The sequence below is a fragment of the Alosa pseudoharengus genome, unplaced genomic scaffold (genome assembly GCF_046254945.1).
Source record: "Alosa pseudoharengus isolate Yale_2024_CS ecotype anadromous, Long Island Sound unplaced genomic scaffold, YU_APseudo_1.1 YU_APseudo_1.1_scf_7, whole genome shotgun sequence".
In the NCBI taxonomy this organism is placed as follows: domain Eukaryota; kingdom Metazoa; phylum Chordata; class Actinopteri; order Clupeiformes; family Clupeidae; genus Alosa; species Alosa pseudoharengus.
In genome coordinates this window covers 5889507-5902120 of record NW_027468859.1, presented here as the reverse complement: position 1 = coordinate 5902120, position 12614 = coordinate 5889507, and the positions used below count along the sequence as shown (strand labels likewise).

Genomic DNA, 12614 nt, shown 5'->3' with positions numbered 1-12614 from the left:
GTTAAAAGATGAAGCGCAGCTTTGGGTTTGCTGTCTTCACACACGTCAAGAGGAATTCAAAGCCACGCTCGCCCAGAGGGACTGGAGGGAGATTTTGGGTAGGTGCCACCCATCAAATTACCTTGGCACCAATACACACACACACACACACACACACACACACACACACAGAAAGAGTGAGAAACACACACAGACATAACACACACAGAGCGGCTGAAATATGAAATAGAAATGGACTTCGGAGTCTCTGCCAAAGCTTCACAAAACAAGGAAATAATGACCTTCGACTGCAAAGCCCCTCTGAACAAACAGGCTTTGTAGCACACCCATGCTTTCAACAGAACCACCGCCACCCCCCAACACAAAATAGGCCTATATCACAAAATAGAGCCATTACTGCTGTAAAGGGGAGAGGGAGCATCTTTTCCATAGCTTGTTTCTGCTCGGTTCGTCTGTAATGTGCAGTGATTGCAGAGCCTCTGTGTTTTTAGGGGGAATAGTGCTTGGCACAGGCCAGCTGGAACAAACAAGGTTCTCATCAGGGTTCCAGTACTGAAGTCTTTTTCATATTCATTATTTCAAACAATCAGAACTGCCATTGATCAATATGCAGCCATGTTGGTAGACAAACAACCATGATTTAATGCTTCCATTACTTAAAAATAATGGCCCATTAATAAAGGATGTGCAATTATTATGGGTAATTAATCTTAAATTGTTTAATCCAGAGACACCACATGATATGAGTTTAAAGCAACATTTTTCCAACAAAACTTTCAGTGCTTTTCATAATTATGTTTAAGTCCATTTACAGTTGGAGAAATTACTGATTCATAAGTGTGACTGACCTCACCAGAAACATTCTTATCACCCGGAGAGAAGAAATACTCTTTTCTGATTGGCTGGCGGGTGACCTTTAATTCTGAATAACAGGACACCGTTCCATATCAATGCTTATGAATGGTAACTATAACAACCATAATAGGACGACGGTTGCAGCGCTCTAGAATCTTTTGGTTGCAGGCTTCCCAACAATGGAATCAACTGTAAACAAGCTACCTGTCCATGCTAAAGTTGTACAACAAGCTGAACTAGTGAGCTTTTTTTTAAACAGAACCGCGTGTTTCCAGTGGCAACCGGGTGATAAGCGGGATAACGGCCTTCGAGGTGTGTCCAGTCCAGGTGCTGCGCGTCGGGGAGTTTTTGCCCCTCGCCCTCGTCCATTAATTCCGTATAACAGGACACCTCGGCGGCCGTTATCCCTTACATGGACAGCAGGGAAACATGAGGAGAGAATGCAGAAGAGGAGTTCATCAGTGAGTGCAGACATAATGCACTGGAACACTGCAAGAACACAGACTAATTCAACAGGCAGGATACAGAATCACTGGGACAGGAAGTTATCTGTATGGAGATAAAGGCAAAGCCCATCACACAACAACAACAACATCCATCTCTGACACCATCTGACATGTGGTCACATCACACATATATAAAGGGCCACTGTCTCATCTACTGAGTTATAGGCTGTGTTCTGATTTTCTGTCCTAATGCCTCTGTTTTCCAACTTTCCCTTGACCTCAATGTGAAACATCATAGGTCTTAAGAAAATACAGCTGTGGTGTTAAGAGAATCCGATTGTACTTAAACGTATGGGAGGGCGGGTGTTATTGACTTATGTCAAGTTGATTGGTTGTTGTTACTTGGCAAAGCGAATTGTGGGGCGTCACTATCACCTTTCCATTCAAAGGATGCTTTAGGGTACCCTATGCTTAGGGAGATTTCTTTTCGATAGGAACCTTCCCAAGAAAAAAAGACATTCTAAACGCAGCCATAGTTTCTCTAAAGGTAAAAGCAAACAAGAAACACACACACACACACACACACACACACACACCATATGCTATTAGGGGATGTAACAAACTTTTTTTACTAATTTTACTAACAATTATTCATAAACTATAGCTATGGTGTGGCATTAGGGAGCACTGAGCATCAATGTTTGCAGTTAAGGTCATGGTGTTATAATTAGCTAATAGCTAATTGAATTTGCCTAATTATCAAATTAGCTTTAGATAGACATAACACTTTGCCCATAATTCTAATTAGGGCCTGGATTGAGGCAGCTATCAGTGGTCTCTGTGAAAGACAGACAGACATGTGGAGAAGTGAAACAGCTGCATGTGACTGTAGTGAGGGACAGACAACTCAAGCGAGAAACTGTCAGATACATCTTTTTATTTTACACATATTAGGTCTGTTCTCTGTGAGACAAATAACTCTACCATATGGTCAGAGTTCTGTTCAGCAGACAGACAGACAGCTCAGTGAAGTCTGTGTGCTCACTGAGAGACAGACACATGAGTGGTGAGGCCTCACTGAGAGACAAACACAGTGAGAGAGAGAAACAGAGGGGCGTTTGGTCCTTGGGTGAGAAAACAGGGTGGTGTAATGAGAGCTTTGAAACGCTGACAGAGCTGCCAACTCTACACCCACACACCCCACCCCCACCTCAACACCCCCTCTCTCTCTATCACACACACACACACACACACTCACAGTCACCATCACAAGACAGGGGGCAGAGAGCAAGGAGGAAGAGTGTGGAAGAAGAGGACTGTTCAAAAGTGTGTGTGTGTGTGTGTGTGTGTGTGTGTAAGGATCTGTTCCAAGACCTTTATACAAACACTGTCACAGTGAATCCTGGTCAGAGGACACTGCTGACAGACACGTCAGCACTGGCACCTTCATTCTTTTAGCGACACACATATACAGACAGACAGACACACACACACACACACACACAATAACACACATCTTTTAGTGACACACATATACACACAATAACACACATCACCTCTGCATGATAACTACATCCTTTCTCTTACATAAATACATACACACATATGGGCATGAACACACACACACACACACACACACACACACACACACAGAGAGAGAGAGAAAGAGACAGAGAGAGAGACAGAGAGAGAGAGAGTAGTCTCATTCATTGCAACTATTGAAGGTAGCATCAGCGATTGTAAGCAATCTCTAACCCGTAACACTTTTTGTAACATTCAGCAAATATCTCATGATCCACTAGGTCTCCATTCAGTGTAAAAAAAACCTGATCTCCATACACACAGTCCCACCACTGGAGCAAGCCTGTGCTCCACACACAGCAAAACTCTTCCTGACCAACAGCCCAATCAGAGGGGATGGGATTTTGCGGAAATAGAATGGGAGTTTGGGGTGGGGATTGGTGAGCTCACTCAATGGTGTTGTATTGGTGTTTGGTTCAAGTATCAATTCACATGGTGTCATCTAGCATTGCTGATGTGCTTTTCAGTGTAACACCAGTCCTACACCCTGGTACAAGCATGACTCTTGTCAGTTAGTCCAGAGAACATGCAGTAATTCTGTCAGGGGAGGATAATGGCAGACAACAGGAGAAGAACTAGATGTTCCCTCATCCTTTCAGAGTAAACGAAAATAACCTGGTGAAGTAAATCGAGAAATGTACCACTTACTTGTTTTATTCTCAAAAGGCAAGTAATAGTGTACAAGGCCACACGAGCCTGCACTTATTGAAAGTATGATCATTGAGTTCAGAGAACGTACAAAGATCATTCCCTTCAATAGGACAACCACATGTAGTTACGGAGGTGGTGTCGGTGTATGCCAGTGTACATTGTATGCTGTAGAATATAAACACTGCATACAGATAAGGTCTGCAGATCAATCTGGTCAAAAGGGACAAACACGGGAGCCTGAGCTGTGGTGTGCGTGTCTTAATTGTCCTTTTCCGCGGTAATTTGAGTCCCGTCGCGTAGTGCCGCGCACTACCCTGTTGCGGAGGAGAGGATTTTGAAAGGTCTTTTGGCGGGCGGTGTGGAGTGGAGTGGTGCGGGAGGGTAGCCTACATAAATCCCAGCAGCACACGTCGCTCCACCGTAGCCTCTGTGCACACCGTCGTGACCAATCCGCTTACAGTGTGACCATTTGATCTGAGATTCTTCCGGAAGGATAGAAAAAAAAATGACACACACACACACAGATGCGAGAACACAACTGCTAATTTGCGTCTCATCATGTTGTGTGCCCTACATACAGGAGCGGGAGATGAGAGAGAGAGAGAGAGAGAGAGGAGGAGAAAGGAAAAGAGAGAGATAGTGAGAGAGAGAGGGAGAGAGAGAGAGAGCGGGAGGTGATGGGTATAAGTGGGGGCAGAAGATGTGAGGAAAAGGGGGATGAAGACAGAGAGAAAGAGAGCGGCGAGTCCTCCACCTCCCCCAGGTCCCCTGCTGCGTGGGCTGTTTACTGTTTGACTTTTGAAGCCTGCTGTGTGAATGAGGCAGCGTTGCCGTGACAGCCCACTTCAGCTGCAGCCCCCGGCGTGTCATCGCTCTTTAGCCAGAGCTCACCCATCCGCCAAGGAGATGCTGTATGGTTACCGTGGAGATGAAACAATGCTAATTTCAACACCCCCCCCCCCCACACACACACACACACACACACACACACACACACACACAGCGGCAGTGGCATGCTGAGAGCTCTCAGCCTGCCTTCACTTTGCATTTCACTCCACAGCTGATTGGCCAGCGCTCCGAGAGGTCGCAACAAGGAAGTCAAAGGACAGCAGGCGGAGGCGGGCTGCGGATGCTGTGGACGGCGTCGCCATGACAACAGACATGGGTCTCAGCAACGAATGGAGCTGATGACATGTGGGCACGAGTGACAGTGTGACCGCCTACTTTAGCAAAAATTAAATAAATAAATAAGAATAAAATAAGCAAACAAACAAACAAACACATGGCTAGTACTTCAGCTCTATTAAATGTCAATTGTATGCCTTCAACATGTTGGCAACGGCTCGACCCCTAATTAGGCCATGTGGTGTCTGTGTGTGTGCAAACCTCCCATCCGTTAGATAAGATCTAAATAGAACCTGTTTTGCCCAAGGACAAGCCTATTACAGTCCAGCTGCTAGCTAAAAAGTATAAGGTTATATAAGCAAGACATGAAAGAATGGTACAGAAAGTAAAATATCTAATCGTTTGATAAGAAACTAAATACATGAGCATGAATCCTGTAAACAAGGTTATCTCACAAGTTACACACACAGATACAGTATGCCAGTGCCAGTGTTTGTCCAACACCATGAGCACACAGCCCCGGGCTTTAGCAGTGTGTTCTCACTGACCCTGGGGCGAGGGTTGTGTGGTAGGTGTGAAGGAGGGCGGCGTGGGGGTGTGTGTGGGGGGGTATTTGCTTTCTCATCACACTGGGAAGAGTTCAATCTCAATCTTGCCCTCATCACGGAGGTTTTACTGACCCTGAGAGGGTGATGGGGGTGGGTGGCACTAGGGGGTATTAGCGTTGGGGTTTCTCTGGCGAGCTGGAAAGCAGGACAGTTACGGAGGGCTCCCGAGCCTGCTCTGCTCTGAGGAGCCAACAAAGGCTGCCTCAGTCTCCGCACCGCAGGCCCAACGCCTTCACGACCACCACACCAGGAAGAGAGAGAGAGGCTGCTCAGGGGTTGCCATGACATCCACCGCGGTGCGTAGGACACCATCGAAGCAGGATGTGTCACGACCAAAGAGACAGGACGTCTTACAAGAAGGCCGAGCACGAAACCAGAGAGCTTCCTGCTACCTTTGGGACGTCTGCCATGGCAGCTCAGCAAAGTGAGCATGATGAAGGCCCTCACTACATATCTGTCATCTATATTGGTTTGCTTTCATTTAAGCTATTGTGTGTGTGTGTGTGTGTGTGTGTGTGTGTGTGTGTGTGTGTGTGTGTGTATGCACTAGGCTGCCAGACAGTATGCCGCTGTCATAATTGGTTTGGAGCACTCAGAAACTTATCCTGTCATATTAGCGCGAGAGTTTTTCATCATTCGCTTTCTCTCTCTCTCCCTCTCTCTATCTCTCTCTGTCTCTCGCTTCCTTGTCTGGATGCCAAGAAAAAGCTGATGAAACCGTAATTACGCGTGCTCAAGCCTTACAAGTGTCACCAAGATGACGGCAGCTCACCAAAGCAAATGGGAAGAGCCCCATCTCTACGTGACACTCCTAATCCATTTGATTACCGCCTGCAGGCACTCTCCAAAACATCACTCCTCATCTTGCTCACGGAGAGTGAGACACGGAGTGGATGGACGCAGACTGAATGAACGTGGAGTGGACGGACACGTCCACTTACTGAGACTTCCATTGAGTTCCTCTAAACTGATCCGGCATGGCTCCATCAAGACCCAGCTGAATGTATGAAAGGGACAGGTGTTTGAGTGCAAATATAAACATGAGTACAAATCACCTCTGAGATTCTGGCAAGTAGTCTGGGCTGTTTGTTTCTCTAACCGTATGATCTTAAAAAAAAACTCCAGTGACACAAAGACATGGAGAAAGAAATGTATTATTGGTAGACTGTCAGTATTGGTGATTTGGTATTTAGAAATACATGGTTTCTTCCACCTCTCAGCAATGTAGTTTGGTAATGTGGTTTTCTTTTACACTATACAAGAAAGGTAAGAACAATTGTTAATAAGTCAAAAGTTAGACTCAATATCAGGAAAAATGAACCAAGAATTATTACTGCAAATCCAAATATACATGTGGTTGTTGACAGTGTTTCGTTGTGAGAACAGAGAAACTGTAAATATAACTATCTTTGAGTTGTTTATCTCTCATGGGCTTGTGTCTCAATGGCAAGGTATTGGCATGTTCGAACGCCCGGGGCACACAGAGAGTACAGCATGAGTGCTACAGTGACTTACACGACATCTCTCTCTCTCTCTCTCTCTCTCTCTCTCTCTCTCTCTCTCTCTGGCATGGGCCATTCAAGACTATCAGCAATGGCCATCTCTACAGGGAACATGTCTATGTGGCTGCTGCAATATCACTAGACAGCTTCAGCGATGTCCACTGAGAGGGAGCCCTGTGGTCACCCCTCCAGGTAAGTCAGCCACAGAAGCGTAATGGCCCTTCCTATAAGCGCTGACAAGATCAGATTGTACTTTTCCTGCACACTGAATGTGATCTGATGGGACGGTTAGGGACCAGCACTGTGTTTAAATAGGCCTTATTAATTTATAGCCTCTATACATTATGGATCATATGGCTGGTTGTGAATGGAAGAGCTAGACTTTATGAGCTTTAGTCTCGATGATTAACTATAATCATAATCATATTAAATTAATCATATCATTAACTATACAGTAGTCATTGGTTTATGCACAAACAAATTGCAAGAGCTTCATCTAGATATTAAAATATTTATATAAAGTTGCATAAAATTAGCTTGTTTTGAGAAGAGGATATATACATTTTTACCTATTTTTTAATGCATGGAACTGGAGCAGAGCATCTGCTTTCTGACACCAAGAGCTCGTTGCTCATTCATCAAAGAGCCTGCTTCTCTCCCAGCGCAACACCACACTGTGCTAACACATCCAGGGACTCCAGCCATCCTCCAGATGTGCGCTTGCTTACACGCACACAGACTAAAACAGGCTTAAACCATCATTCAGCAAACCTCTTCAGCTGTCAAGCTTCCTCAAAATAAACACACCCACACACAAACCTCTAAAACTGTCAAGCGTCCTTAGAAAAAGCACCCTACCACACACACACACACACAATCAGCCTGCAGGCATGGACAGAGTCTAATGTGACAGCAGGGAAACAGAGAGCAATGCTTTAAATGTTCAGTCCCTTCAGTGGTGCTCTTCCAGACGGTCTCTGTGTGCATCTGCACATCTCCATCTCCAGCTTTCCATATCAAGCTTCATCTCCAACTCTCTATGTTCATCTCTCCATCTCCATTTCTTCATCTCCAACTCTCTATGTTCATCTCTCCATCTCCAGCTTTCCATATCAAGCTTGATCTCTACCTCTCTATGTTCATTTCTCTATATCCTCATCTCTCCATCTCCATCTCAATTTCTTCATCTCCCCCTCTCTATGTTCATCTCTCCATCTCCACCTATTCATCTCTCTATCTCCATCTCCAGTGTCCAAAGTCGAGCTTTTATCTCCACCTCTATCTTTATCTCTCCATCTCCACCTATTCATCTCTCCATCTCCACCTCTCTATCTTCATCTCTCCATCTCCACCTATTCATCTCTCCATCCCCACCTATTCATCTCTCTATCTCCACCCATTCATATCTCATCTATCCATGTACATCTCCATATCTGAGACTCTACAGTACATCTCCTTCTCTTAATCTTAATCTTTCTATCTCTTCATCTCTCCATCTCTGACTAACTGTCCATCTCTATCTTTTCCTCTCTCCACCTCTCTGTCTCTCCATCTTTCCATCCCCACCTCTCCATCTCCATCTATCCATCTCTTCATCTCTCCACCTTTCCGTTTTCAGCTCTACAGTACATCCTCCATCCTTCATCCCTAGCTCTGCTCCCAGTCCTCACCTTCTCCTCCAGCTCTGGTTGCAGGAAACCTGCGGCAGCCTGCTGTTTGCCATACAGATTTGGTTTGAAAAGTGTTGAATCAGTCTCAGGATTATTAGACAGATGCTGCTGCTGCTAGACCCTCCACCTCAAAAGAGACACATAAATGAATGTAAATCCCATTATCACATGCACTATGCTCAGCAGACGTTTGGGCTATTGTGCAAAGACATGCATATTGTGCATCAAACATGAAAACAGGCATGCGTTTTCATCTGATCATTCATACATATAAATTGACCTATAACAATCATGTTGGAGGAGAATAATACTCAGGAGAACATCTACATGCCTGCAGCCACACCAGGAACAAGACTTCTTTCTTAGATCTTCAGATCTCTGCATTTCTTTTATTCAAAGCATGTCAGCGCAGCCAACACACACAAACACACACAGCTCGGTAATCCCTGAGTGTTTGTGTTGTGGAGCTCCAATCAAAGCTCTGACCTTTGAGCTGTGAGAGAGTGATGTTTAGCAAACAGACTCGCAGAAGAAAACACAGGGAACCGGTGTGAGCTAATTCACTGCTGCTCCGAAGCCAGGCAGGGAGCAGAACCAACCCCACCAGGCTGCCACTCTGAATTTATATGAGGCCGTCTCTTTGAACCCTTTGGTCTCCCTCCCTCCCGGGAACAAGCTTTCTGCTCCGTCTGAGGGCAACTGGGCTTCAGAAGGTGTGTGAAATGCATCGGATCTGTGATCGAAGGTCTATGAATGGCACAATACGTGTGTGTGTGTGTGTGTGAGAGAGAGAGAGAGACAGAGAGAGCAGGATAAATGTGTGTCTTAGCATGTGTATCTATGTGTCTTTATGTGCAGACAAGTGTGTGTGTGTGTGTGTGTGTGTGTGTGTGTGTGTGTGGTTGCGTGTGTGTGTATGTGTATGTGTGTGTTCCCGAGTGAGTGGTTAGTGTGACGGATGACCCCTAGCTAATAACTCTGCTGACCCCATGTTGTGTGATCAGAGGGACATCATGACCATGAACGGACCACTGCCCCCAAGCCCGGACCGCTCTTCAAATCAGCCAGAACAAACCGCCCCTATAACCTGCTCTTCCCACAGACCATCAGCACACAGTGGACATTCCCCAGTCCATCCGAACCACTCGCACATTTTAAGGCATCAAATAAAGCCAGTGAAAGCCTGTTGGCTTACTGACATCAAAACAATAAGATAAGATAAAATGATATGTTGCCTATATTCACAGCCTACAAGACACAGCTACTGATGTGCTACTGATGTGCAACATGCAGAGAGATGAGTAGCTCCTTCTTCACATGCATGTGTAAACGTGTAATTGTGTCGTTCATGGTCGTCTGTGCCCTGAGTGTGCGTCGTTCAGGAGAGTCTTGCGGCGGAGCACTCACGCAAGACATCCTTCCACATCTATGCATCAGTGTGCAATGGGTAGTGAAGCGCAAAAACAGCCGAAGCCACCATGCAAAGGTTTATATTGACAAGAGAGAGAGAGAGAGAGAGAGCGAGAGAGAAGTTGCATACCACGTGGTGAGCGCGGAGCGGGTGAGAGGAGAGAGACGCAGGGAGGGACCAAACTCCCCTCGAACCACCGAGGGAGGCTCTCGACGAACCGAACCCCGTCATTCACAACATTGAATATGTGAGCTCGCCTGTCAGGGGCATTAGTTCATTTCGACTCAAATCAAATGCTTGTGTCTGCCATTTCTCCTGGCAGGCGATATATTACTGGATTTTTGACATTTGCTGATGACTTGGAAATCATGCGAGTCCATTTAAATATACATTCAATTCCATACAAGACAATATCGATATTCACAACTGCAGAACTATCTCTCGTTTGAGCCATCCAAAAGCCTCCGAAGGCTACATAGTCAAGGGTTGTTTCCATTATGTGAGACGCCTCGAGTTAACGACGCTTGTAACATTTTAATGCAGCTTGTTTCCTCGGGTCAGCAGCGCTTGCAACACTGCATACAAATGATCTCGTCTTTTTGCAAGGTCAATATTGAGTTGGTTACGGATGTTTGAGTATTCTGCGACTTACCGTACACTCCTTGGCAGTAGATGCCTTCCAGACAGAGAGCGAGGAGCCCCAACAGACTGATCATTCCATCCATGCTTACGTTAATGTCAACATATCCAGCTCAAACGCCAGAAGTCCGACTGGAAACCGGAGGGGTTCGGAGGAAAAGATAACCGGCGGGCATAGATCACGCCGACCGGCGTTGATTTATTCGTCTCTTGTAGAGAAAGGTGTGCGTAATTGTCAAACGATGCTCTTTCAACCTCGTCGCTTGGATAAAATAAATAAAGTGAAGTCGTATTAATAAGTAACCCTATGAGGGCACACCGACATGTTCACTGAAGCAAACAGAAAGATGTGATGCCCGAAACATACTACTCTGTGTGTAGTCTGGTCCTCGCGGTGTCCGCGAATGTAGCTGCCAGATGAGCAGACGCGCTCGGCTCAGGCGCGGTGACGGTGACCCCGAAGGTACCCCCGTGTGTCAGTCGTATGGACTTGATTTCGTCTTGATTGCGATCTCCACGGACATGGCCTCCCGCTGCCTCTAACAGCTGTCATGGCTTAATCCCGGTGTATCTGAAGAATCCATGAACTGTCATGCATGAAGCGTCACTCTCCGCCCCTCAGTATTTCGCGTGTTTGTCTAACCACCCGGTTAACGAAGCAAGTCTTGAAGTTGCGCGAGGCAGATTCAGACACTGGTGTAGCCACAGTTACATTGGCACCGCATCTCGAGACCGCGCGCAAATTATTTCTGCCAGCGCGGAGGATGACGAGCACGGCAGAGCCGGAGGAATGCGCATGCACCTGATTTAATGATGATTTTAAACAGGCTTCTACAGAGACGGGGGTGGGAGAGGGGCAAGGTCTGTCTTTCCTGGCTGCCAGGACGAAGCACTCCCCTCCCTCTCACTCTGTTTGTGTCTCTGTATGCATCAGCGTCGCTTGCTACTTGCATCAGGCACGTAGAGCGGTGCGTGCGGTGGAGTCGAAGACGGAACGGCTCCGCAGCCGGTATCTCACTACGTCAAGCCGTGCGTGACTTCCACCTCTAATTTGTATGGATGACTACGCACAGTGTCGGCATAGCTACGTTGAGTGCTGCAAGTCTTTGATACACTTAAACCAGCATGTTACAACGGCATTTCGTATGCCAGTTAATGGCATGATAAACTGCAAACTTTGGTTTCAGTGCAATGATAGGTCACTTTCTCCCGATGGTGCATGTGGAACTTGAACAGCACTATAGCCTAGGCAACACGTCAATTCATATCATAATTTTGCCGCCTAGCAGCCAGAAGTACGCTAAGATGTTTTTAAAAATATGTTTTCTGGATTTTCTTTAGTTCTCTTAAACGTTTCATTGATTTCAGAAGTGTCAGTTAATTTAGTGCAGTGCATGTAGCCTATCAGCCCCTCAATATCATGCTATTCAGTATGAATAATAGGTGCATTCATAGCATTACACGATAGTTTTGTAAACAGTCTCAGTATAACCTTACTTAATCGGTTAAGTGCATTTTATTGCAGGCAATGATTGATTTTTGATGTTTGTGTTCTCTGTTACTCTCTCCATTGCTCTCCATGTGGTCGAGTTCGACTTGCTTTGGAAATAACGCCCCCTGTTGGGTCAGGTGGCCCCAGACTCAGAGGTCTGTTAGTTGAAAGGTTTTGTCTTTACTACGAATACGAATCATCAGGCTGATGATGCTATAGAGTGCGCTACAGAGAAGATGCTGCTGCAGCCGTTGCTTCTACCTCTGCTAACTTCCACCAGCTGTCTCGCCGTTAGCACACAGTGTACCTTAAGTAGCAAAGGTGCAACAGAAAAAGAATGCTGCGCTAATTTAAAACTAGTTAGTTTCAACGTAAGGTTTAAGGCACACCGTACACCTAAACTTACAGTACTATCAACCTTACGTTGGTGCAACCGGATGCTGTTTTATTTGGCCAGACTGACATGCACATGTGATCAAAGCTTTCACCCATTGCAGGAAATGTCAACAAGCAGAGCTGAATGTATCACCGTGTTTCCACTCCCCACTGCACAATTCTATTACAGGACAGATTTAGGATTGCATGGAGCTTTTCCTTCACTTCATTATGGAAATGACCCAAAATCACCACAATC

The 12614-nt window shown here is 45.9% G+C and overlaps 1 protein-coding gene across 1 annotated transcript in view; it reads right to left on the bottom strand.

The window, feature by feature from the left end:
* Window positions 1–10674, bottom strand: part of LOC143110007 (MAM domain-containing glycosylphosphatidylinositol anchor protein 2) — a 203066-nt gene extending 192392 nt beyond the window's left edge. The window contains exon 1 of the mRNA XM_076272827.1: window positions 10502–10674. Within this exon, the coding sequence (XP_076128942.1) occupies window positions 10502–10574 (73 nt within the window). The 5' untranslated portion in view covers window positions 10575–10674. The remainder of the gene's footprint in view (window positions 1–10501) is intronic.
* Between the last annotated feature and the right edge of the window lie 1940 nt (window positions 10675–12614).